The 25,325-nt window shown below is 49.7% G+C and overlaps 2 protein-coding genes and 2 non-coding genes across 8 annotated transcripts in view; 3 read left to right on the top strand and 1 right to left on the bottom strand.

Annotated features, from left to right (window-relative positions):
* Window positions 1–17,657, bottom strand: part of LRSAM1 (leucine rich repeat and sterile alpha motif containing 1) — a 28,126-nt gene extending 10,469 nt beyond the window's left edge. Inside the window, exons 1-17 of one of the 5 annotated variants that reach the window (XM_072882929.1) lie at window positions 17,536–17,642; window positions 16,201–17,163; window positions 15,034–15,226; window positions 13,020–13,203; window positions 11,333–11,389; window positions 9,662–9,706; window positions 9,100–9,177; window positions 8,154–8,222; window positions 7,341–7,425; window positions 5,948–6,069; window positions 4,665–4,755; window positions 3,578–3,708; window positions 2,887–2,916; window positions 2,203–2,325; window positions 1,986–2,125; window positions 1,480–1,524; window positions 384–454 (exon numbers count right to left, since the gene is read on the bottom strand). In XM_072882929.1, the coding sequence (XP_072739030.1) occupies window positions 384–454; window positions 1,480–1,524; window positions 1,986–2,125; window positions 2,203–2,325; window positions 2,887–2,916; window positions 3,578–3,708; window positions 4,665–4,755; window positions 5,948–6,069; window positions 7,341–7,425; window positions 8,154–8,222; window positions 9,100–9,177; window positions 9,662–9,706; window positions 11,333–11,389; window positions 13,020–13,091 (1,159 nt within the window). In that variant the 5' untranslated portion in view covers window positions 13,092–13,203; window positions 15,034–15,226; window positions 16,201–17,163; window positions 17,536–17,642. Of the gene's footprint in view, window positions 1–383; window positions 455–1,479; window positions 1,525–1,985; window positions 2,126–2,202; window positions 2,326–2,886; window positions 2,917–3,577; window positions 3,709–4,664; window positions 4,756–5,947; window positions 6,070–7,340; window positions 7,426–8,153; window positions 8,223–9,099; window positions 9,178–9,661; window positions 9,707–11,332; window positions 11,390–13,019; window positions 13,204–15,033; window positions 15,227–16,200; window positions 17,164–17,535 lie in introns of those variants that run through there. The other 4 variants (XM_072882931.1, XM_072882930.1, XM_072882932.1 and 1 more) reach the window with 4 other exon arrangements.
* An 88-nt stretch (window positions 17,658–17,745) lies between these two features.
* Window positions 17,746–20,679, top strand: RPL12 (ribosomal protein L12). The gene is made up of 7 exons (XM_072882934.1): window positions 17,746–17,903; window positions 18,030–18,103; window positions 18,468–18,566; window positions 19,282–19,363; window positions 19,841–19,927; window positions 20,381–20,493; window positions 20,583–20,679. The coding sequence occupies exons 1-7, from the start codon at window positions 17,867–17,869 to the stop codon at window positions 20,586–20,588; spliced, it is 498 nt and encodes a 165-aa protein (XP_072739035.1). The 5' UTR covers window positions 17,746–17,866; the 3' UTR covers window positions 20,589–20,679.
* On the top strand, window positions 18,998–19,126 carry LOC140661430 (small nucleolar RNA SNORA65). The gene has a single exon (XR_012045743.1). It is a non-coding gene; the product is annotated as a small nucleolar RNA SNORA65 (small nucleolar RNA).
* LOC140661431 (small nucleolar RNA SNORA65) lies at window positions 19,572–19,696 on the top strand. The gene has a single exon (XR_012045744.1). It is a non-coding gene; the product is annotated as a small nucleolar RNA SNORA65 (small nucleolar RNA).
* Window positions 20,680–25,325: the final 4,646 nt, after the last annotated feature.

The following is a 25,325-nucleotide window of genomic DNA, read 5'->3' as shown; positions in this document are numbered from 1 at the left end:
GAAAAGGCTCCCTAGCACCATTCTTGTTTACCATACGCCTCCTGCCTCATAAACCTGATCAGTTAACATCTGTTTGGTACCTCTGAAATATGAAGCACTTTGTGTGCTTATATCCAGTCTCACAAACTCCTTGTGTGACAGGCTGTAGCTACACAGGGAGCACAGCATGCACCTCAAGAACTGGCTGAAGGTAGAAGCGGTGGATCAGCCGTGGTACACGTGCAATGCACCCCCTGCAGCTCTGCCCCACTGCACCAGGCAACACAGCAAGAATGTGTGTGTGACAGAGCATCTCCCCATCTGGTTGTCACCTATTCAGTGCATCTCCAGAGGAACCAGGTCTTTCTTGCACCTTACTACCCCAAAGAGTTGTCTGCACTTACAGGCCACTTCCCTTCTGCGCAGATGCTCCGTCTCCTCCTGTGTTATTGCCATCAGCTGTTCCATCCTTATTCTGCCAAACAAACAAGAACAATTCAGCCACTCCTTCAAACAAGCACTATCTCAATTCTCCTCCACTCACCCAGCTCAGAGCCTACAGGTTGGGCAGATTCACCCTGCCACCTGCTCCGGAAAGCCATGTGCTTATCAGACACAAAAGTCTCAGTGATTTCTTGGTAACGAACCTCTAAGTCTATGGGAGACAACATAAATTTTGCTCAAAACCATGGGGAGAATTGCTTCTTAGACCGGAAAGCTGATCTTTCTGCGAAACAGAACATCTATGCAACATGCATACTCTCGCCAAACTCGGTGCCAGTCCCTTTTTTTGCTTTCCTTTCTCTTGAGACTTGATGAGCATTTTAAAGCTGACCTAAGTGAGCAGTGCCACTGAAGGCAGCAGCCTGGCCTCCATTCCCACTTCCCCTGTCCTCGTCCCAGCACAAACACACACGACGCCGATCAGGAACTGCTGTGGCTGGAAAACTATCTGACATACAAAGGGATTATTTTCATCCAGCTCAGTGTCCCCATCCAGTTTACTGTGCCACAGCACAAACAGTTGGCTGAAGGGAGGGGACAGCATATAGGTGGGGGAGAGCTGGGGACAACCACTTCTGGTGGCAAAGCTAGCTCAGAGCGTTGATGGAATGGCAGCATTGCTTTCAATGTATTCCTCCCAGCCTGTACACATTACTGGACCATCTTCATAAATGCCTTGCTTCCCAACAGATGTAGGATTTCTGTTGGTCCTTGATAGTGGAATACAGGGTTTTGTTCCCAAACTCCTTAGCTAGGACCATTCAGAGATGAAAAAGAGGTAAAACCATCATCTCATTGGGTTTGCCAGACTGGGTAAGACCAGGCATATCTAGTCCAGTGTCTTGCCTCCAACAGTGACCAGAACCAGCTGCAGGTATGAGATGAACCTCCCCTGACTTAAGGTGGATTCAGACTGGTGGCTCTGAAAGGAAGGTCCCAGTCCTTTTCCCAGCTTCTTGCCCCTTTTCTAGAAGAGCTTATTTCAAGGAGACTCACCTCTCATTCTCCAAGGATTTCAGAATGTCTGAACTTTGGTTTTGCCTAAAAAAAGATAAAACAAGAGGTTTTGATCAAGCTGAGCAGGACATCCTGCTCCCCCACAGGGCAGAAAACGACTTTGCTTCTCATGCACAGAAGAGCAGCTTTAAGCAGGCTGGTAACCCTGCGTTGGTCACCAGCCCAGCAGGAGATCCAGCAGATCTAGGCAGGGGTACCTTCAAATACTTCAAATATGCACCTTTCATGAGGAGTTCAAATTTTTTCCACAGCACTGCAAAACTCCAACAGCACACATATGTGTGAAACACAATTTTTTAAGGTGTCAAATTCCAGTTCCTTTAAATAGGACTTCGGCAGTTCAGCAGCTAAGGCACCACCTCCAGACATCAATCCTGATCAGTTCCATAACACTCAGAAAGGGCAAAATGAACTGCTCAGAAGAGGACAAAATAACACGAGCCCCCGAGGGACAGAGATCACTGCAAGACACCCTGGGACGCTACCTCTGGTTGTCCTCTAGCAGCTTCTGGATACGGCTGGCAATGCCTTGCTCCGCTTGCTTCAACTGCTGCAGCAGCTTCAGGCGCTCCTCCTCCAAATAGCGCTGGTGCTTTGTCAGGCCCTCCTCCAGCCTCATCTGGTCCTAGGCCAAAGCAAGGAGAAAGTGGCCAGTTTAGGAAAGGCAGTGTCTTGTACGGGGCCTGCCCAGAGGAGACCTACCTCTCTCACTGTCTGCAGTATCTCATCCTTCTGACTGTTGATCTGCTGAACAAGCAGAGCATGTTCTCTTTGCCCCATGTTCAGGCGCCGCTCAAATTCCAGCTTCTCCTGCATTTTTTTTTCCTGAGAGGAGCAAGAAGAAAGATGAATGCCAGAAATCAGTTGAGTGCTGGCTCTGCTCCTTCCCAAGCAAGAACAAATTCTGGCAAAAACGTAAAATGAGGCACAGTAATCCCCTAGACTACAAGAAAGCAAGCCAAATGGCAAACAGGAGGCTTCACCAGAGGATGGAAATATTCTCTCCATGGACTGCTCACACATGTCTGCCCACCTCTTGTGAAAAACAAACTGAGCTTTCAGCACAGAGAGGCAAGAAAAAAGCCAGCTGGTGTGAAAGCCCCCAGATCTAACTCTGCAAACACGGACTGATTTAAACTGGAACTGCTTGCTCACGAGAGAGACTGCAGCTCATCGGCTGTGTGTGTCAGACGAGTCAGCCACAGTTTCCCCCGCATTCCCACTTGTCTTCTGCAATGAGGAGTGAGCAGCTCTGGGGGGGTTTCTGCAAGAACTTAGTTCTCAAAACATTCAGTTTTGGCTGAGAAACCGGGTAAAGGGAGGGAAAACCAGAAAAAAAAGTGGAGCTATTCTGCAGACAAAGCATTTGCAGGGGTTCATCCTTACCTTCCTCTTCTCATAATCCAAGAATTTTTTCTGAAAAATAAGCAATATCAGCAGACATTTACTCCCAGGAGCAATTTTTTGTAGATATTATTAGCCCACATTATATCTTCCCCTAACTGAGTAAAGACATCAACCAAAGGCGCAAGAAGATAAACATGGCCACAAAGTCCAGTCATTCATGCTTCTCTAGGGTCAAAGAAATTTACTCTGCACTTGCTAAACAGCACAGGAATTAGCACAGCTTATCATGTAAGTACATGCCTAGCCTCACCTTTCCCAGGTAGGGCTGGACATGCCTAGCACTTGGCTGGGAATCACAAGGTTCTTCTGCAGTTTGCTGTCCCCCCAAAAAACCGCATGTGTTACCATGCTGCACACACCGTGTCACATTGTCACCCCTGTCCCTTGACTGCATCATTGCTTTCAAGGATGGAGACAGCTCTTTACGACGTGTGTTCCAGGAGTCAGCAGCGGTAACACCGTCCCCAGCTGTCGGGGAGGAGATGAGCCACCCACACCCACAGTGCTATGCCTGCTTCTGGGCATTGATGCTCTCTTCGTCCTAAAAGACACATCTTGTGGCAGGGAAGGTGATGAGGGATGATGTGCTAAGTACTGTGAGATCCATTGATGGGGCAGAGAGACAAATCCAAAACCCTCTTGGACAACTTCACACGCGGTGGAACCTCACCTGCCACGTGCTCTCCTCCTCCAAGTACTTATGCACTGCCCTGTCCACCCCATCCACTGATGTTCCTCCTCCATCACTCTCCAGCGTGGGGAGCAGATACTGTGAGGGAGGGTAGTACGCAATTCCGCACTCTGGAAGGTATCAGACACAAAACAAGAACATTTGGTGCTTAAAAACCTCCTTGGCAGCATGGCTGAGGGCTGGCTGGTGTGTGAGACTGCTTCCAACAGTGCTCCCTCTCCTCACACACAGACGAGCACCCAAAAGAGCTCCTTCAGCTCAGGCAGGCTTAACAAGAAGAAGCTCTGAGAGGAGATAGTGCCACCCCATTCCCACCAGGAAGACGATCAAAGCTAACCTGCTCAGAGAGAAATGCTTCCTTCACACGGGTACAGGCATGTTGACTTCTGCAGGGCTGCAAATGTTACTGCCCATATTAAAATAAGTTCTGACTGTCCTTTTATTTCAGGGATTAGCACAACGTCTGGCAAGGCACTTCTCCTGCATAAAACCTCTTCCAAACCTTCCTGTCTGTATTAAACTCAGTGTTTACAGACTCACAGTACATTATCTTTGTCCTCTGAGTTTTCCATCTGGTTTAATCTTTCTCTTAGTAAACAATCAGTCTGCAGCCCCCAGGTCCTTTCTCATAGAAAATGAGGGTAGAAGGGACCTCGAGTGACTACTGAATCTATCTCCTTGTCCCAAGGCCTGGACAATGCCTAATCCTCCCACTTGAGAAAATACAAACGAGAAAAAGTCACAGGGAGATGCACTGATTTCTTACGGTCACTGAGACAGTCTCTGACTCAGCTATTCTGGTGTTTTAACAAAACCATTATAAATTTCAGTGTGACAGTAAGAAGCAAGTCTCAAGGAATGATTCCTGTTTTGCTGTCTGCCAGCAAAGACACATAACTCACTGACCAGCCTGCCACATGTGCAGAGCATCAGAAACCACCCCAAGCAGAGTCGGCCCGATGTTTGTCCTTCATTGATGCAATCTTTGAACACGCCACAGCACCTAAGGAGAGCACAGCGCAGTCCCCCAAGCTCTCACTACCGTCCACCGACTCTTCTTGCTTACCTTTGCAGAGGAACTGCTGAACGGACTCTGTACCTGCACTGCAAATATCAGGTGACGGGTAGGTCATGGAAGAAGCATCCAAGGTCAGCGTCTCCAAAAGAGAACAGACAGAGCTGCAGGTTATTCTGGTGGCCCAGCCAGAGTCCAACTGCACTTATCTTTGCAGCTCCCCAAAATTTCACTTATGGAGTGATAATTTCACGTTACCCTAAATTCTGACATAAATACGAGTTTGTATTGAATTTCCACTGCGCGTTTGACACCTTTCAGAGGTGACTCCACTGTCTCTTATTTGGGAGCTTCTGAGCTGGTCCTTCGGTGGAACATGTCCCTCATGCAGACATGTCTACTTTGTGTTTAAGCACAAGAGGGCACAGCACTTCTCAATTACAGAAATCTTCTATTAATTTCTGTATGCTGGAGCCCTTAAGCATGATGACTGGAAGGGATGGTGATACAAAGGACATGGAGAGAAAAGGGGTACCAGTAAGAACAAATGGAAGGACCAGTTGCTGTTTTGTCCTACTGTGGCCACCAAGAGGACCCAACGTTGCCTCCTGTAGAGAAGGGCTTAGCAGGAAGGCCCAGAAAGGAACCACTTTATCAAGCACAGGGGAGCAAGCTGCACAGATCCCTCATCTCAGAGACTGCCCACAAGAGAAGCCTAATGTTGTGTGTTCGAGACAGGAGAGCATTTATTTGCATCCTCCACGCCGGTGTCTGAGTCAGCCCTGTTGCCTGACATTTGCACAGTCTCGTACTGACAGGTTTGGCAGCCAGAAGGTAACACATCCATAAAAATCTGGATGCTTGTCCCATTTTGAATGTGCACTCCAGGGAGCCAGAAACCTATGGAGGCTGACAATGAGTCAGAGATCTGTCACAGCAACGGAGACAAAAACCTCATAGGAAATATCCCATCTGCTCATTTAGAATCAGCCTTGGTGGAAAGCGGCTGAGTCAACCTGAGCCCACAGGCACAGTTCGTGCTCTCAGAGAGACAGCCCTGGCAGAAAATACCTGGGTGTTCGCTCCCTGTGGATTACTTTTGTCATGATTAAGCCGTGGCAAAAAGCGATCAGAAAAGATCAAAGCAGGAAGGGTACGCAAAAGCTATTTTGGACACCATGAACCGCAAATAGCCTTGTTACAATCCCCCACGGTGGCTCCTGCCCAAGCCCTAAATATTCACTTTCTATGCTAAATTTGTTATCGTATTGAGCAAGTAGGAAAGGAAGCAGCCTGCGAAGGGGACAGACAGACACAGTTGGCTGGGTGCGTACCTCCAGCGTGCGGATGTGAGCCAGCACCCGTGGCAGTTCTTGCAGCATGTTCTCACTGACATTCAGAGTGCGCAGACTCCGCAAGCCACTCACGGTAGCAGGCAGCTCCTTCAGCTTGTTACCTGGAGAGAGAGAGAGAAAAGTCATTTAGTACCACGTAACTTTTCCAAAGCAGGACCCAGCAAGTTCATCTGCTGGAACACCAAACCGTAATCAGATGTATGACTCATTTTCTATACTCTACTATAGGGACAGGGCTGCCATGGGTCACACGAGGCCTCCAAAAGCTGCCATTGCCCACCAAGGCAAATGGGGATCAAGATCTACTTGCACACATCCCGAGTGCACAGGTCCAGCAGTGGATCCTCATGCCGAAACAACCTTCTCGGCTGAGGTCACTGCTGCAGGCTGGATCTGTGCTCTTTATCAGGAGAATATTGGTCACGTGGAGTCTTCTTCCTTTCGGCGCAAGTGCCAGAGATGGGAGAAAAGGGACTGAGTGTGGGACTGCACATCTAGGGGCCAGGGGCCAGGTGCTGCAGACAGATAGGGTGATGAGCTGAGCTGCACTTCCAAGTGCCTCTCCCTCCATTTCCTTCCCTGTTTCAGCAACAGCTCCCTGTAACAAAGTCTCCTTTTTCTCCCAGATTTATGTCACTGCGTAACTGGAAAATGCCCAGAAGTCTTGAAAAAAGGTACGGTTGTGCCCTTTGTGTTAGGGCTGTGCAAACCTGGCAGGGCTACGCAGGCTCACAGGACCGAGCTCCGGGTGTCGGTGGACTTAACTGTAATTCAGTTTATCCGGGCTGACTGCTCCGCTTGCTTTACCGCACTGCTTCTGCCAAAGACCTACTATTTTCCTTACACTTGAATCTCCATAGGCAGATTTCTTAGGCTGGTCTAAATCATTATCCAGAGGGGGACAAACCCTGGCCTGGGACTCCTGCAGGGCACACACAGCCCTCCCAGCTCGAGGTGGTCTCATGCTCCAGCGGGCTCTAGGGCTGGATGTGTCCCTCCAGCCCTCTCAGCACTCCTCGCTGCAGGAGTGAGGCAGCTGGGGCTCTGAAATGCTGGCCACGTGCAGGCACACAAGTAAGCTTTCAGCTGTTGAGATCGGGCACGATGACCCAACAACCCCTTCTTTGAGAAAAGGCAATGGGCTGAATGAAAACATCATATGGACCAAGTCTGACCCAGTTTCTGCTTAGATGATTTGTCCTGCCTTGCCAACTATTTGAATTCAAATCTTTCTTGTGTTCTTCCTTAGCATTCATAGTGTAAACCTTTTGGTGCTCGCCTTGGTTGAAAGGAGTAATTACTAATGCAGCTCAACATGACCCAGACAGTAAAAGGTGCTTTGCCCAGAGCACCGACAAGAAACGTGCCATACCTTTCACATTGAGCATCTGGAGCTGGGCGAGGTCTCCTATAGATTGTGGAAGACATTTTAAAAGATTCTTTTCAAGGTTTAGGACCTAAGGTATTAACAGAAAAGATATTCAAGATATTCTTTATGCAAGTCTCAGGTCTTCTACACATCTATGCTGTTGGGACTATTTTCAGGCCCAGAACAGTGTGCAAGCGGGTTTAGACAATGCTTTCTAGGTTAAAACAAAAGATTATTTTCCAGAAGCCACGGATACAGGGTATATCTAGCTACAGCATGCAGTGAGAAACCCTATTCGCAACCAACAGCAGGAGCAGGTGCTGAATCCAGATGCGGGAACTGGTTAGCAGTGTCCTCCCCTCCAGGGCAGCGCTCCCCCACCCCGGCTCCCACTGGGGAGCGGTGACTGAACCTAAAGCTACACCCCGAGCAGAGGGGACCCTCAGCATGCACTACAATACGCTGCACTGAGTTCTCAACACAATCACACCAGGGAGAATGGTAAAACATGAATATTTTGTGAAATCAACGGGACTGGAAGCTCCAGCTCTGCTTGCTTGTAGCACCTGCTTGGCCGTGTGAGCCATTTGGACTGACAGCCCTTGCACTAAGCTGGGACTACGTAATTCAGCATGCCTGCTCTTCTCCTGCTCTCCCTCTCCAACAAGCCAGTTCAACAATGAGACAGATCTGACATTCTGAGGACCATCATTTAAGTTGTGATTAATTATAAGACAAATAGCAGTAACCCCATATTCATGCTGTCCTGTAACATGCCCTTTACAGACGCTTGGGATGCAGCTGCAGATCTTTTACCTGAAGAGATGTCAGCTGACCAATATCAGCAGGAAGCGATGCCAGCTGGTTGTCGTGCAGGTCTAGAACCTGGAAGAGTAGATGATCTCACCAAACAAGGTTGGGAAAAGAAGTCACGGTGCAAGAATGAAAGGTCATGAATTATCTATAAATGAAAGTTACTTCCCTTCCAACGAGGCTTTGAGAAGCGGCTTAAGTTTTCAAGGAGACATAGGCACTTAATTTCTTGTAGGTCTTTTGAAAAGTCAAGCCTCTATACATCGATAAACAAGCAAAAGACTAGGGAGAGGAGTGACATCAAGGGAGCTGTTCCACAAAACTGGATGAGCCAACTGGATAAATCATCTCCATGGAGCCAGCCTGGCAGAAAAAGGCGTTTTCTGCAGGATCAGTGAGCTGAACTGCTCCAACACCAGCACTGGCACAGGGAGAGGGCAGGACTATGCCTGGAGACCTTCCTCCACGGGGAGAGGTGAGCTGCTGGAGTGACTCTGCCTCTTGTGGAACCACAGCACGAGGGTGGTGGAGCTGAAAGCCCTCAGCATTTATATGACAGGTACGGCAATACAGCCACATCACACACCATCACCCATCACCAGTTTCATTCACATTCAGATGACCCACCAGCGCAGAAGAGAGATGGATCTACCCCGTAACACACTCAGCCCTGACTGACCACCACCGTGAGAGGCTGTTGAGGAGGGAAGCGTGGGATTATGAAGAGGACAAATGAGTCCTGGGACTGACTATTATTTTATACAAACTGCTCAGTGACTGCTATCTGTCTAGCTGGGAGGTAAACCTAGGAAAGGCAGGTTTCACACCTTGTTACCGATTCTTGGTGAAGACAGTCAGACAGAAAGGATTTATTTGGGCTAGTGTGTTTTAATGCAGCTAGAATGCAAGGAAAATAGGCTGCAGATTAACTGTTAAGAATCACAATTACCTTCACAGTTATGAGACTCAGGAGGCTGCAGGACTTTGGAACTAAAGATGTCAGATTATTTGTATGAATAATAAGCACCTGAGGAGGAAAAATCCCATTGGAACATGAACACAAGAGACACCGCTGTCTAGAACAAGCACAGTCATTGAGATTTAATTGCAGAGGCTGTATAAGAGCTTAAGACCTTATTCAGTATCATATAAAATATTAAAATACAGTATCATATAATATTAAAATAATAAATGGATTTTCACAGAAGATCAAACATTTAACATGAGATCTAAACAAAAGCCTAGTTTCTTACACGAGAAATATCATTAGATAGGCTAAGACGGAAACAATCGCCTCATCTTTCATGAGAGAAGTTAGCTCTAAAGCACACAGACAGGATTAGTCCTACCCAAATTGCTCTTTATGTAGTATCGTACAAGTGGCCAAATTCATTACAAGCAAACTTCTTCTGAAGCAACATATAAACAACCACATACAGTCATTTCAAACACAACAGTAATACTCAAGCATAATAATAGAATTATCTAATAATTTATGATTGCAACATTACCTTCTTTTGCAAGACTTTACAAGTTGCAAAGGCCCCATAAGGAACCTAAAAACAATTAAAAAATAGTCGTGTCAGACTTCTCAAGATACTATCTTTGTAAGCACTTCTACAGTATCCACCTGTAAAGTGTGAATAATTAACTTTAATGAAAACGCAAGTAATACTTAAAATTACCGTCCCCTGGTTTTGGCACAGGATGCCAGTACTTCCCAGGTAGCTTCCATTTAAACAGCTTGCAATGGCTCTCCACAACATGACAGTGTCATGCATAGCACAAAACAGACTGAGGTTTAGGCAGAAGTCCAAGTCTTGCATGATTTAATATTCAATGTGCAGATGACTCAAGAGTTCAGGTATATTTTCAGTTAGTCAGCATACAAATGTATTTTATGGTTTTGCAACCCCAGCAAACACGCTGCAGTGGGCTGAGAAAGGGCAGGACTGAGTGTCCTCCTATGTGCTACGCTCTGCAGGAGAGGGGCAGTCAGGAAGGGATAGTCCAGCAAATTCAGCCCATGCCAGCCAAGGCTGAGCACCGTGACCTACCCTGCAGCATGGAACCAGCATCAGCCAAACTGTTGTCCAGAGTTAATTTTAAGACCAAACTGATGGCTCACTTTCTCTATTGAAACAACAAAGGCTAAAAAGAAACAGCAAGACAGAGTTTTATGGTACCGATCCAAAAGGAGCCGCTGGGGATCTAAGACCAGTTGTGGCTATGAATGGAGCTGGCTCAGTGCATCCTCTGTCTGCCACCCTTTTACCCAGCCTGGCTCGCAGACTGTCCCACACAGCTCACAAACCTACACACAAGATGCTGTTGGCATCCGATCTTGGAACAAAACATCCCAAAGTCTCAGCAAAGCCATTGCATACTGCACAGCAGACAGCTATCCTCTCCAGGACGGTCCCAAATCTCTCCCCAAAGAGCGGTGCAATATCTATTAGCTTGTTTGACAAGGGCATCCTGTGACAAAAGGTTACACAGGTAGCAACGTGTTTTAGAAACACACGACAATGAATAAAAACTGAAAGTGAAATAGAAACAGGCTTCTGCTTAACAGGATTGCCTGGCTGCCAGAATGAAAAGCTGTGTCTCCTCTGAAAGCCTGGCAATCTGTCACTAACCGCTCACACTCCAGCAGACAGCTTGTTTCTAATTTAGTTGGCTGCCATAAAAGAAGCCAAGCTGGAAGTGAGATTTCCATCCCTAACCAGCAGCCTGGAACCAGGGATTTTCACTTATACAGAAAAATAAGTGCAGGTGGCAGACTTTGTAGCTCTAAGATTAGAAACAGTCAGCCTTTGGCAAACAAATTCCTTTATGACTTGCAAAATTAGGCCATGAGGTCCCAAACTAGAGTCCTACCAAGGTACTGGTGGAGGGTACGAGACCACTCTGCCCTTCCCATCTTATCAAATGAAAAAGGATTCCCAGGACAGAAATGTTGTGGAAGCATCAGGTAGGACAGGCAATCTCCCACAAAAAAAAGCAGAAGAAGCCCTCACCTGAAAGCCAGAGCTCAGCAGACGTAGGCAGAAGCAGACCAGTAGCAAGGCCATTTCTGCCTCAAGGTTCATAGACGTAATACTAAGTCTGACAGTTGGTAACAAGCAGCAGACAGAGAACTCAGACCTGTGAGCTAATACTGGAAGTTGTAGACAACATACCTCTGAGAGTTCACATTTGGATATGTCAAGAATGTCGTCAGCACCAGCTTCTTTTGCCTGGAGAGAGAAGATACGCGCCCAGAGAATTAGACCATGCAGAAATACATGGCCTCTTGCTGGGTATTGACTAAACTACTCAACTGGCCCCTTCCCTAGAAAATGCAATGACAGTTCTCTGCCGCAGCTATGTAATTCAATGACGACGCTAGAAGCAAAGGGTGTGCTGCTACAACTGCAGCAAGCAAAAGCAACCAGGAAACCAAACTGCAGAAAACCTCCTTTGGTGCAATAAATTAATTTCTGCACGAAGAACCAAAGCACATCCTAATTCTGCAATTTTAACTGAAAGGATATGGAAAGGAAACGACGGGTTCTCAGGAGAGGCACTTCCTAGGAACAACAGCAGGGCCACCCTAGCCTGTAAAGGGCCTGCTGTGTCACTGGCATGTCTCACCCAGCAGACCGACCTTCTTCTGAACCGCACACAGAAACCAAAATAACCTACTATTGCCTTTTTGCTTCCATGGGACCTGCAGAGCCAGCTCTGCTGTGTAAGAAGGAGCAAGGAGTCACTGCTTCTGTACAAAAGTGGTTTTCCATGTTCAAATCAACTACATTCAATGCAGTTGCTAACAGCAATGAAACTGGGCAAACCTCACCGTGAGCAGCACTGCATCTCTGGAATTATTTTCTTAAATAAAAGGTACTGCACGAGGCAATAAAATCTACTTGTGTCAGTACCTCTGTTAAGTCTTCAGAACTGGATATCTGACCCTAAACTAAGCACATGCGATATAGGACTAATCCTAGAACAGAGAGATTAAGATATCCCTCCCCAGCCCCACAGGAGCTGAACAGAAACCCTTCAACTGAATAAACTCAGGAAAACTGGTTTCATTACTGGTACATAACAAAGCCTTCCTTTCCAAAATACCTTACAAACATCCAACAGGCATAATTTTGTCACTTTTAAAATGCAGGTGCCTCTGGGGTAGAGCACAGCAGATCCCCTATGCCAGCACTGCTCCACATCTCCCACGGCAGAATAGGTGAAATAATTCTGAAGAAGATTGCTTTCAGAAAGCCAACTTCAAAACTGCAGCTGCTGTAAGGCAGGTCCTTCTGCCGACCTCGCTGACATGACAGCAACCTGCTGAGGATCTACCCCAGAGGATCCTGGCCAAATCCTAGTCCAGGAAAACAAACAGCAGCATCTAACCAGATAATCCTCTGAATGATAGGAAGAAACAAAATAATAATAATAAGAAGCAAAAGAGAGGCACAAGGAAAGCCAATTATGATGGGAAAGGGGATGTCACAGGTTCCTTGGTAGGAAAAGCAAACCGGGAGATCTGTAAGAGTGAGGGGCATGGAGGAGGAAGGAGGGATGGGGTCCCAGATGCAGGCTGGCAGGTGGGGTGGGGTGGGGTGGGGTGGGGTGGGGTGGGGTGGAGGACGTTACGTGGAACCACAGCAGCAGAGACGGACGGAAGTGGCACGAAGGGGACCTGTGGATGGGAGGGCAAAGGGAGATGGAGAAAACAGGAATTCTCTGATGTACATTAGGAAGACGACCTGCTGTCTCGGTGAGATCAGTAACTTGTTACTGGTAACGCAGGGGACGTACCAATTCACCTGGCATCCAGGACTAGACACAGAGAACAGAAAAGCCCTCAGCATTGCTTACCAGGCACATTTGGTATTCAAGGCGCTTCCGAGCATCATCGCTGGGTTTCTTCTTACGGAAGAAGAGTGGCATCTTTAGTTTTGACTATAGCTCCGTCTCAGTGGCACAAATGATCAGCGTAAATAAAGGCAGAGGGCTCCTGGAGTATGTGTTTGCTGGGGAGCCTGGACTACAGAACTGTGCTCTAATAAGGGGGGGGGGGGGGGGGGAGAAAAAAGAAAAAAATCACTGTCTCAGCAATTGTCTTTGTTTAAGGCCTTCTCTGGCTTGATCAAACAGGCAGGTTCCAGCACACCTCCATGGTGGAAGTGTTAACACGAGCCACAAAAGCACTGCTGTGTCTCTGAGACAGGTTGATTGTCTTGGCCATCCCTGTGCAAGACAAATTAAGTCAAGCTGGAGCATGTACAAAAGCTACTGAGTGATCAGGAAAATGCAGGGTCCACTCTAGGATAGGAACTAAAAAAGCTGTAACTGTATCAAGAGATCAAGCACCAGGGACAAAACCCAAACTGTTTAAACTCAAAGTCAATTCTGGCACAATAATAAGCAACTGTAAAATGTTCTAGAATGAAGCTAGGCTAGAAATGTGAAAAACTCCTAATCCTGAGAGCAACACAGCTGCCTTCCCCTTCCAGGGCAGGTGAGAATAAACAAGACCCCAATGCAGTTCAAAATACAGATAACTGTTTGCAAGGGACTTGATGACTACTGAGTACAGCAGAGCCTCCTCTGGCATATCACACAGACCATCCCAGCCGCTTCCCGGGATGTCACGGGGACCCCAGACAGACACCGGAGTCGGGATGCCCAAGCTAGACTTCACTTCGCAGCTTTAGGGGTTGTCTCAAGTTAACAAAACACTTGATTCATTTGCTTTCTAGGCAGAAGCAGAGTCACACCGGAATATTTTCCCCGTTTTAGTCACACAGTGAGATGAAAAGATTCTGCTCAAACACCTAATAGCTTAAAGTCAGATTTTTAATAGGCTTATAAAACCAAATCAATTTACAATAGTCTAATAACTGCCTGCAAAGCCAAAAGAACCTAACTTCAGAAAAACTCTGACTACCAACTAGAGCCAATCGCTGCTGCCCCAGCCACATGCTGGGGTGTGCCATCTGCCCTCCCGGGCGCTCAGGAGCTTCTCCCAGGCTGTGTCTCCAGGCCAGATTGCCATACTCCATCCTGGGCTTACAGGGCAGCCAGATCTTCCCCAAAATGGGTGTTCCGGGTCACTACAGGACTGAGAGCTGGAGAATGTTTTTCTGTTAATTCAGCTGGACTGTATGCAAAGACACCAGCTGATTCAAGGGTAAAGGGAAGAGAAGTTGAACCAGAAAGGAAAGAGTGGATCGCAGTAAAATGCCTTGTGAAATCAGAACTGGAGGTGGGTGAAGGGGTAACAGAATGGGAGTCAATTCTGGAAGAGGACTGAACCAGCAGGGGAGAAAAAGGGAATGTGTTGGCGGATTTTGTGGAAAGGGCGTAAAGCTAAGGCTGGACAAGAAATGGGGAGACCGGCTGGTAATTAGATGGGTACCAATTGGGATGCTGGAAAAAGGGGACTAGCTGAGCAATAAAATCAAGGAGGAAAAGGAGTTCATCTGAAGCTCCATGAGAGCAGGGGCAAAAACTGGCAATACAGAAAGGGTCCGAGTTGGGGCTGCTGGTGAACAAGGACTCACAAAGGGAGCTGATGCAGGTGGGACTGAATCTGCCTCGGTGATAAGACTGGGATAAGATGAGAAGAGCAGAAGAGCAACAGTGAGCCCAAAAGGGGGGACTTGAACTGGCTGGGCAAGATGCCTTGGGGTACACGAGGAACCTAAAGAGCCATGATCAGCAGTGCACGGCAAAGAGGGTGGGCCCAGGCTGGAGCTACGGCTGCCGAAAGCCCAAACTGAGATACACGCTATGAAGCTTGCATTGGAAGTTTCACTTTGCAATGACTTTTTTAAACATTGTTTTAATAAGCAATTTTAAAAACAATACAAAAGAGTCAATACTTCACCAGTGCGTTCACCAGTAAATGGCACAGCTACACAACGCAGTTCATTTAGTGCTCAGTGAAGCTCGTGTTGTGCATAAGAGATGGTTCTCTGTCAACTCAGTGTCTACAGATTGGTCTCAAACTATACTGAGAAGCACGTAGCCACAGGATACAGCCAGAGATGTTCCTCACGCCTGGAGATCTCTGCCAAAAACTAAACAGAGCTTTATGTAGCTAAATCCTTACTGTAAAAGCAAAATATAACTTCAGTCTAAATGCATCCAAGCACCCACCCTTCATTTCACTCCAGAAACAAGGAGGCAAAGGTGTCCCGTTTCGCTGTACTCCTGTCACACCACTCCGCTGGAACAAGCTGAGACACAGCAGAAGGTGGCTACCAGCTCATTCTGTGCGTTAGAATCGAACCCTAACAGTTTCACAGCTCCTTCCTTGCCATCCCACTTTGCTGTCTTTTTAACAAGTTCAGTCTACTGAAATGTCCCTCAGACTCACCTCCCCCCAGGAGGGGAGGTAAGAGCAGAAATTCAGAAGATTAAGCAAGAACAGAAGTTCATTGTCAGGAGCCAGTGTGGAAATGCAGGAAAGCAATCAAGAGCCATAAGCAAGGGTCAGCCATTCCAGACAGAAACAAAAGAAGGAAATTTAAAGATGAGAAACCAGGAAAGGGTGCCTGCAGCAAGACATCCGTAACTTTGCAGAACATGTTCAACTCTTTGCTGAAGGCTCATGCATCCCCTCGTCATGGCTTACCTTTCTCTGTCACAGCTAGATACCTTTTATTAGTCATGAGGGTAATGGAAAATCAGTAAAATTTCACCCAAGAAAATGCATAAAGACATGAAGGCTGAAGGACAGAGAGTTGGACAGGGAAAGAATCCTGTCAGGGGTCAAAAGATGAAGGCTCAGAGACTTGTTAAATGGATTGAACAGCCTTTAAATGTCAGAACTTGCCTTGGTGAAAAAACATGTCAAATCTGCAAAAGCAAAGCTGTGCCTCTCTCTGTGACATTGGCTTTGTGTGCTCTGCTGACCGTCATCAATTTTAAGTGAGACTAGCGCTCAGCAGTCAATAACGAGCAGGGCCTTTCCCATGTGACAACATTTTATATGATGTATTTTTTATTTATCAAGTTACTGAAAGAACTATGTGTAAGTGACAGCACCCACCCTGCAGTAAGTGAGCATCCATCAATTGCAAATCCCGCGTCCCTACGGATGCCAGTGGCTGGTCTTTGCAGGCAGCCGCTCTGCCTGCCTAAGCAACAGCAACGCACACACAGGGCGAGAAAAGGCAGGGGAATGCCCACTGTGTGTTTTACAGCCTGCAGCTGTTTGGATGCTGAGAGTAAAATAAACAAACCCCTAATTTTACAAACAAATGTAATCAAAGAGAAACAGCAACATGGCTATATAAAAAGAACCAAACCCCAATTTTTGAAACATTTTGGACATCATAAATATGGCGTGGCACTGTAACAGACAGGATGGGGGTCTGGAAGGAAGAGAGATTTTATTTTCTCTGGGAAAACATGCTCAGGAGCACAGCAATGCAGCAGTGAGTCAGCGTCTGGATCTGAGTGGGGCTCCTGCAGAGATGCCGCCTAGTCATGAAGGACAGAGCTGTCACCAAGTGTCTCCCAGGCAGCAGGTCCTGCTCACTGAGAGGAAGGTTATCAAGCAACCAGCAGTGGTAGCAGCAAGCCCTGCAGCCCAACACGCACTGGAACAAGATTCAGGAAGGAGACAGAAGGCGAACTGCGGCTTTGTAACTTACTCTCCCACAGCACGTTTGCTCTTTGTGCTGGAGAGCTGTCATGAGAGTTGTACCACCCCCTGTAATAACCAGGCTCTGCTCGATCCTGTCAAGGTCCTCCCCTGGCAATGCCTGCAACAAATCTCCTCTCTTCTTCACCAGCTCCAGCTCTGCCTCTCAGTCCTTTCTTTCCCTTATTGCCACTATTCTCTTCTTCTTCTTCTCTTTAGGGATTCCCTGCAGTGTCCCCCTCCCAGGTTTCACACAGCTTCCAAAGGCTATCTTTCTCCGTCCTCCTCTTCTTTACTCTTTTATCAGCCAGAATGGAGCCGTTCTGTGCCTGAAGGCCTGAGCGCCGCCAGCACCGGCCCCGACACCTGAGGAAAGCAGCAACAATGAGCAAGGGCAGCCTCTGCTCCTGCAGCAAACACGCCCGCCGATGCGGGCCCCACCTGCTCCCAAACCCCCGGTCGCCTCTGCGGAGGCAGCAGAAGCGCCTGCACGGTGCCCTGTGCCCTCCCGCGCTCTCGCCCCTCTGAGGAGCCCGGGCGCAGCCTGAGGGACCGCACGCCCGCACGGAGCCTCGGACGCTCGGGAGGGGCAGAGGTGGTCGCCGCCGATCCGCCGCGAAACCCGGCCCCGCCAGACCCCGCGCCTCCGCGCTGAGGGGAGGAGAGACCCGCACACGCTGCCGAGGCCCCGGGGGCCGATCGCCCCCCCCCGCTCCGGCCCGGCCCGGCCTCGCTCACCGCTCCCCGCCGCCATGACGCGACACCTCCCCGCCCGCCCCCTGCAGCGGTCACGTGGCCTCCGGGCCCCGGGGACCATCGAGAAAAGCGGCCAGAGCGCCTCGCTCCAACCACAGAGTTCTGCCCAGCGTCCCGCAGCGCTCGTGCGCCCCCGGGCGGGAAGGCGCCCGCCCCGACGACGCGGCGGCAGAGGCGGGGCCCGCGCGCGCCCGCCCTCTCGCGAGATCTCGGCCGGTATATCTGCCGCCCGCGCGCCGCGGGCCGCCTCTCCGCCGCCCCGCCAGGCCGCAGCCGCCCGCATCCGCCGCCATCCGCGCCCGGCGCCGCCGCCATGCCGCCCAAGTTCGACCCCAACGAGATCAAAGTCGGTACGTGCCGGGCCGGGGGCGGCGGGGCGCAGCGGGAGGAGGGGGGGAGCGGAGCGGCCGGGCCCGGGCCGTGAGGGCGGGCCGGGCCCGGCGGAGCGGGGCTGACGCGCGTTGCTGTGCCCGCAGTGTACCTGCGCTGCACCGGCGGGGAGGTCGGCGCCACCTCCGCTCTGGCCCCCAAGATCGGCCCCCTGGGCCTGGTACGTACCGCGGCACCGGGCGCGGGGGAGAGACGGGACCCGCCGGGGCGGCGGGAGGCCTCACGGGGCCGAGGCGGAGGGCGGCGGCCCTTGCCCCGCTGGGTCGCTTGGGCGCGGGACGGGGCAGGGAGGGGGGACCGCAGGCGTGAGGCGGCGGCGCGGGGTGAAGCGGGTCCCGGGTGCGGGTCCGGTGGTGGGCGGCTGCCCCCGCCCCGCCGTCGGGCCTGGGAGCGAGGGAGGGCTTTGGCGGTAGCACGGTGCGGCGGAAGAAACGGAGCCGTGTGTGGGGTGCGGTGTAGCACGGGGATGCTCCGCTTTGCTCCAAGAGATATTTTTGTGACCGTAATATGTCGTCCATCCTTAGTCTCCCAAGAAGGTTGGCGATGACATTGCCAAGGCCACGGGTGACTGGAAGGGGCTGAGGATCACGGTGAAGCTCACCATCCAGAACAGGCAAGCTCAGGTACTACACGCCACAAGGGATGGCTTAGTGGTGCAAGCGTCAAGCACAAACGAGCTCTGCTTGCTCGAACCACAAGCTTAAATCCTGGCAGGGTCGACTCAGCCCTTCATCCTTCCGAGGTGGATAAAATGAGTTCCACGCAGCAAACTGCGTGGGGGTCTTCTGGGAAAGACCTTGAAACACTCGCGTGAGCCTTGCGAGCGCCTCTGGCTTGAACCCGGCAGTGGTGGGGGGTGTGTGTGTGAAGCCTGGCGCTTGCCAGGCTGAAGGTTCCCGGCCTGTGAGCGATGGGATGAGATCTGCCCACGTGCAGAAGTTGATCTTTTATCCTGTTGCAGATAAACTGTTCCTTCTACAGAACATCTGACCAGGAAAAAACTATTTCAAGCAACATAAATTACAGAAAGCCTCCTTATCTAATCTTGTAGCCACCTGCCACTATACCTGTCCTGAATTCTGTGGCTGGTATGTTCCAGTGGTGAGCTGAGAGGAAGCCCCAGCCCAGGAAGCAGTCCTCTTCTGGTTGTGGGGAGGCCTGTGCCGAAAGGCTGGGAACAAGTTTCTGCATCACAAAAAAGCCTTGTGTACGAGTGAACTAACCCGGAACGCAGTGCTCCGGCAGGAGCCTTGCGGGCACTGACTGCTTCCTTGAGTGCTTTCATTGGCTACCTGCTTCTGCTTGGAGGGGGGGGAAATTTAATCTCTTTTCATTTAGATTGAGGTTGTTCCTTCTGCCTCTGCTCTGATTATCAAAGCTCTGAAGGAGCCTCCTCGTGACAGAAAGAAGCAGAAAAACAGTAAGTGTTCAGCTCGCTTTAGTTCTGAATGCAATTTGGTGCTAAGAGGGGAATAGGTCCCTGCCTCTTGGATCACTTGGCATAAACTGGCAAACAAGGGCCATAGGGCTGTGTCTTGGGCAGCGGGAATTCCTTAGATGTCAGAGTACAGACATCAGTCTGTATGCCAGCAGAGTTCGGTTTCTTGGAAGATGGGGTAGAACAGCCACCCCCCACTGTACCTGTCTTGTAGTGCATGGACTAGTACAGTCCAGAGGTGAGCTGACAGAAACCGCCAGCTTAGGAAACGGAGTTGTTCTTCTGGTAACTTTGTGCTGAAGTCTGGGAAGAGGCGTGCTGATGGCAGCCCCACTGTGGTTGTAAACTCTGGTTTCCATGCGGTCTGAGTGCTGGGAATGGGGCTTCTCTAATGAAGTGTAGGGGACTGGAAGTGCCCTGTGTTTACGTGAACTTACTGGTGCTGTTGCTTTGCTTCAGTTAAGCACAGCGGCAGTGTCAGCTTCGATGAGATAGTGAACATTGCGCGGCAGATGCGACACAGGTCCCTGGCTCGAGAGCTCTCGGGTAAGTACTGGTGCTGGGATCGCGCCGAGTCCTCCCTCTGCTTGCTCCGAGTGCCTGAGCCAGGTTCTGGTCTGATCCTGGGAGGGCCCTGTAGTTGTGGGGTGGTGGTGGAGCTCGTCCTGTGGCTTTGCCACTCGGGCACTGAGCACCACAGGAACAACCTTGTGCTGGCTGTGTGAGCCAGCCTCAGGCCTTCTGGTGAAGGTCGTACAGGATGGCAAAACATACGTGGCAACAGATGTGGTGCGCTCTGCTGGTGCGTTCCCTGGAAGTGAGTGTGCTAGACGTGGCTGAAGTGGCTTGCTGTCCCCCTCGTGAACCCCGTGGCTACAGCCTGCAAACCCCAAAGGGAGGGAGGGGCAGCTGAGGGCTGGGAGGAATTGAGTGCTCTACGTGTTCTTCAAAGTTTTTTCCTGTGGTAAAGCACTGACAAGCTGTATCTTCCCACTGCAGGGACAATCAAGGAGATTCTTGGAACTGCCCAGTCTGTGGGCTGTAGCATTGATGGCAGGCACCCTCATGATATCATTGATGACATCAATAATGGTGCAATTGAGTGCCCAGCTGTAAGTATCCATCTTTGACTGAAACTGCTGTATTAGGCTATTTACTAAAAGACTCTCTACTAATGAGCTGTATTTGCTTCTTTCAACAGAGCTAAGACTGCAGAAAAGAAGTTGCTGTATGAAGGCTCCTTACTTTTTTTGTAGCACCTTAAATACTTAATAATAAAAGACCCAGTTCTCTGCAAACTGTTGCTGGCTTAATTTGTCCTTGTCCCATGCTGCATGAACAGTGGGTTTTGGCCGGGGACCACCTGCCCTCTGCATCAACCAAGGTGATGGTTCTTAAACTTCAAAGCTAGAAGATGCTCATTTCCCATTTGCTGCCCTGAAATCATTTGCTCGCAGCAATGCTGAGCTTAGAAGTGGAGTTGCCTCAAGCCAGCGCTCCCAAACACACTGTCAAGAGCAAACATTGCTAACCTGTGGCCTGCGTAAAGCTTTCCGTGAGCTCTTCTTGCCAGTGCCAAATGTGCGGCTCAGAAGTAGGTGTTACCCTTCATTAGGGCAAGCGCTGTAGTAACAGGTCTGGCTTCCCCTGAATCCCAACAGCCAGGACACAAACCCATCCTGAGGCTTGAAAATAACTTTGCAGGCTGCCTGCCTCGTCACCCTGTGCTAGAGTAGCTGCATGTGCTCGTGGGGTGGAAGGGCTCTGACTATCCCTCTTTGAAATGAAATGCCAGGGATGGCTGTTCCCAGGGACTGCAGGAGCCAGGGGAGAAGAGCTTCATGTGCCTGGCAGTAGGTAGCTTGGCCTTGCCTCTAGCCTGTCGGCACTGGGAGGAACCTCTGGCCTAGGTGGCATTGTGGGTTTCCTATTGGAGAGCAGATTGGATTCTTTGCTCAGCTTTTTCTCCTGCCTCAAAGCAGAGAAGATGGTGGGGTTTCTTCTGGTGACCAGGACAAGTACACACGCACTAGTTCTTGAGCTGAATTTCTTTTCCTCTTGTCATCACTGAAGAGGAGCAAGTCCCCTGATGATGGGTGAAATCCTGTGGTCCTCTCAGTTGTAAAGGCCCAGGTCTCATGTTTGTTGGGTCTCCTGATTCCTTGCATGGTGATACTGGGGCAGCAGGGTAAGCAAGCTCTGTGGCCCCTCTCTACATTGTATCTTCCAGGCCCTGGTATATTTGAAAGAAAAAGAAGCAGTTTAAGTGTTGGTATTTCCCTTTGCGTGGGCATTCTGTAAATCAAGTGCTACTGCTTGTCAAGAAATGGGTTCTAAAACCTGGCTGAGCCACAAAACTTGTGTTTAGCAGTGAATCTTCCAGCTGTTTCTGCTAGTGACTGCCCTGCAGGAGTGCCAGCTTAGCCTGCTGATGGAGAGCTGCTGCATGTAGACAGGAGGAGTTTGCCCTACTAATGGTGTCTTCCTGAAGAAAAGGCAACTTGATTCCTCGAGATAGAAAACCTGTCAGTAAGAGGTGTCTGTGCCAGTGATGGAATGGATTGGGGTGGGGATGTAAGTACAGCTGTTGAAAAGCATGGTGAGGAAAGAGCAAAAGGTTTAGCCTTGCTTATGCAAAATGAGCTTTTGTTGGTAAAACACTTAAGGAGGGCCTTGCAAGCACCATCTTAGGGATCTTGTCCGATGAGGGTGTAAGGAACCTAAGCTCAGCTTGGCACATTTACCTATTTAACCTCTGGAGAGGTTCCTGTGTGTTTCAGGCTGGATGCTTGAAATCAATGTACTTCAGTATTTGGCACTTGGTTCTCACACCTGAAAGCTCTGTCTGGCTGTTACAGTGGTACAGCTGGGGGGTGTGGATAGAACCAAAATTCTCCAAAGATCCTGGGATCCTTGTTCTATTTCCAGCAAAGGCCGGATTTTCCCTTGGGGCGGCACACTGCAAGGGATGACGTGTGGTCTTTCAGGCTGTGGAAAGCTCTATTAGAAGTGAAGTGAAATTATCCTGGTAATAATGCTTTAGCTGACTCTGAGGTATTACTAAAAGCCCTGTTAACAGCAGCATTATGACTGCAGTTTACTTCAGCCCCAACAGAGCGTCCTGGAAAAAAAAAAGTCATGAATGTTAATTTAGGTCCATTTTTCCAAAGGGAAAGGGGATCCAATTCTTCCCGAGATGCTGAGCTGTATGAGCCTTGGTCTCAGAAAAACGTTCTGCAAGGTATGTTTCCTCCTCTGCAATGTGGTGACAGTGCTTGATCAACTCTTTTCTTGCCAGTGTCTCTTCAATTTTGTGAATAACTCTCGCAGTTATTCTTACAGGCTACTTACAGCCCCAGAGGAAAACTTCCTGGCTGGAGCTCTACTATAGCGAGCAGGACTCTAAAGCGGTCTGCATTGCAAGAATGGGGGGAGGAGAGACAATAGTTCTGCTACTACTAGTAGGGGTGTGTAGGAGAGAGTGTGGTATATGCGCTAGCTGGGCTGCTAAAATTCATGGAATGGGGTCTGGATTATTTACCAGGATCTGCCCGAGTCCTTTGTAGGAAGACGCCAGTGCAGCGGGAGGGTGAAGTTGGCTGCGGCGGGGAATTGTTTGCTGCTGTGTCAGATGTACCAGGTGCTGAGCGAGCTGGAGCCTCTGTAAAGAGGAAAACTCAAGTCTCCAAATTAATTCCATCCCAAGCTGAATGGGAGGAGGTGAGCACCTGTGGTAATGTTTATTTCTAAAGTATATGCAAGTGATGTGTTGTTTTCTGGTATACAAGGCACTGCAATTCCTAAGCAGCTGTAGTTGAAGGGTCCTTGGATGCAGAGCAATTGTGAGCTGGTTTGGTGAAACTCAACCTTTGTGTTTGCTCCAGCTTAAGCCAGGAGTGTGGCTTGGGCTGAGTCTTCAGTGCTGCCTCTCGGCACACAGCAGTCATGCCCTAGGAATGCATCTCGTACTGCTTGTGAAGCATAAAATGTACGCGCTCTTAGCAGTGGGATCTTCAGAAATCACCTGTATCTGCACATGGTTTAACAACAAACTGCTGCTTTGACAAGGCTTTGATTTCATACCTGCTCTGCTTCTGTTAAAGTACCTCCTAGTGAAGCAGGTAAAACTTCACAAAGGTGGGCCCTGGGAAAGAAGTCTCAGAGCCTGTCCTTGCGAGATCCAAAACGCCAGGTCAGCATCAAGGCCAGCCAAAAGAAACTGCAAATCACGTTCGTTTTCCACCATGGTCCTGCTGTCTGAAGTGTTTAACGAAGGAACGACTCTGTAATTTTGCATGGAGCTCGTGGGCAGGAGGGAGATGCACGACAGCACCAAGGGAGTTGCAGGGATCTGTGGAGAAAGGCCAGGCTGGCAGTTTGGCGGAGGGTTAGTGACTGCTGGAGGGGGATGTGCAGGCGGAGGAGTTTGGGCTGACCGGTGCATTTACCATTTCTGAGAAGATCCACTTTTGTCCTTTGGCCCCTGATGAAATGCGGGTACGTTGCTCCGGTGACTTGGGGGCCACAGAGATTGAAGACTGGCTGTAGTGAAATAGGGAAAAGCATGAAAAAAAAAAAAGCTTTTATCAGATGAAACAGCCGTGGCAGACACCAGTTTTACAGTACCTCCCAAGCCGTGACTGTCCATGTGGAGGGAGGAGCTGGACCCTCAGTCCTAAAGCAAAAGTGACCAAAGCCGGACCCAGGCGTCCCCAGAAATTGCGGTTCCCTGCAGAACCCGCGAGGTTTGCCCACAAACTGCTACGGGTCTGTCTGTTCCTTTATAGCAGGGGCTGTATCTTGGGCAGCTTTGCCCACAGCCCAGGCCTTGCTGGCCTGTCTCGGCTCCCCGCCTGCCCCACGCTCTGCACGCAGGCAGTGCAGGGGTTTGTGCAGCCTCTTCAGCTGGTAGAAGCAGAAAGCAGGAGAGTTTTGTGGCTTTGCTCTTCTGTTTGCTTTTTCTCCTGCTGTTTGTAGGGCCTTTTTCTGAGGCAACCAGGGAATAAAACAGAAATAAGGCTGAAATCCCAGACACTTGCCATCTTTAATTCCTTGGCTTGGAGTTGACCGTGTTTCAAGCAAGGAACAGTGCTTGGATGCTCCCTGAAGCAGGGTCAGGCGTGGTTCCTCGTGCTCTGTAACCTGGCGCCTTCCCCACCTCTCAAGGGACTTGAGTTGCAACAAATTCTGGTAAGGTATAGGGGGAAAAAATCTGTGACGAGTGGTCACAGGCGGCAATGGGGGTGCGGTGGGGTGGTGGGGTCTCCCTCCTTGGAGATACACAAAGCTCAGCCCGACGCTGGCCTGGCTGTGCATTGGGCGGATGGTTGGGTCTCTTCCAGCTGAAGTTACACAGCGATTCCACGACAAAGCTGGACGAATGCTTACAGTGCCTGAGGTAGGAGAGCCTGGCAGAGGACTGCAGCACCCCTTTCAGCAGCGATTTTAGTTTAAAGAGGTTTAAAGTGTTTGTTGACCCTGGTGTTGACCTCCCTCTTTGGCGTGAACCCCGAAAGTCTCAGAAGCCGTCAGCCTCGTGGGTGCCCGGGGCTGTCCTGTGTACCAGTACACACGCACACTGTGGGTTTTCCCCCACTTGGTAGTGCTGGAAATAATGGGAAAAAGGATTTCTTTTGCTTAAGGGAAATTCTCTTGGGGCAGGATACATAACCTTTCCCATGCTACCTTAGGGCACGTGCTCTGGTAGAAGCAACGCAGTGCTTGGAAGGAGGGTACTACCCTGCCAATAATTCGTTTTTTCCAAACCAGGCTTCTTAGAAAGGAGGCAAAGGGCTTGTTAAAGATAGTAACGACCTACATTAACTTCACATTTAAAATCCATCTTCTACATAACTGCGTTTGTGCTGCAAAGCCAGGATTTCTTCCCACTCTGGTGACCTGCACCTTCAGGAGAAAAGAGGGAAGGGGACGCTGAGAAGCGCTG

The sequence above is a fragment of the Ciconia boyciana genome, chromosome 18 (genome assembly GCF_034638445.1).
Source record: "Ciconia boyciana chromosome 18, ASM3463844v1, whole genome shotgun sequence".
Lineage (NCBI taxonomy): Eukaryota > Metazoa > Chordata > Aves > Ciconiiformes > Ciconiidae > Ciconia > Ciconia boyciana.
This window is presented reverse-complemented; position numbering and strand designations above follow the sequence as displayed.

What these genes read in the sequence shown, in the direction of transcription:
- RPL12 (XM_072882934.1), top strand. Translation starts at nt 17,867, where the DNA reads ATGCCGCCCAAGTTCGACCCCAACGAGATCAAAGTCG. An exon ending in AGATCGGCCCCCTGGGCCTG is followed by an intron (nt 18,104 to 18,467) that starts GTACGTACCGCG and finishes GTCCATCCTTAG; the next exon opens with TCTCCCAAGAAGGTTGGCGA. An exon ending in CAGAAAGAAGCAGAAAAACA is followed by an intron (nt 19,364 to 19,840) that starts GTAAGTGTTCAG and finishes GCTTTGCTTCAG; the next exon opens with TTAAGCACAGCGGCAGTGTC.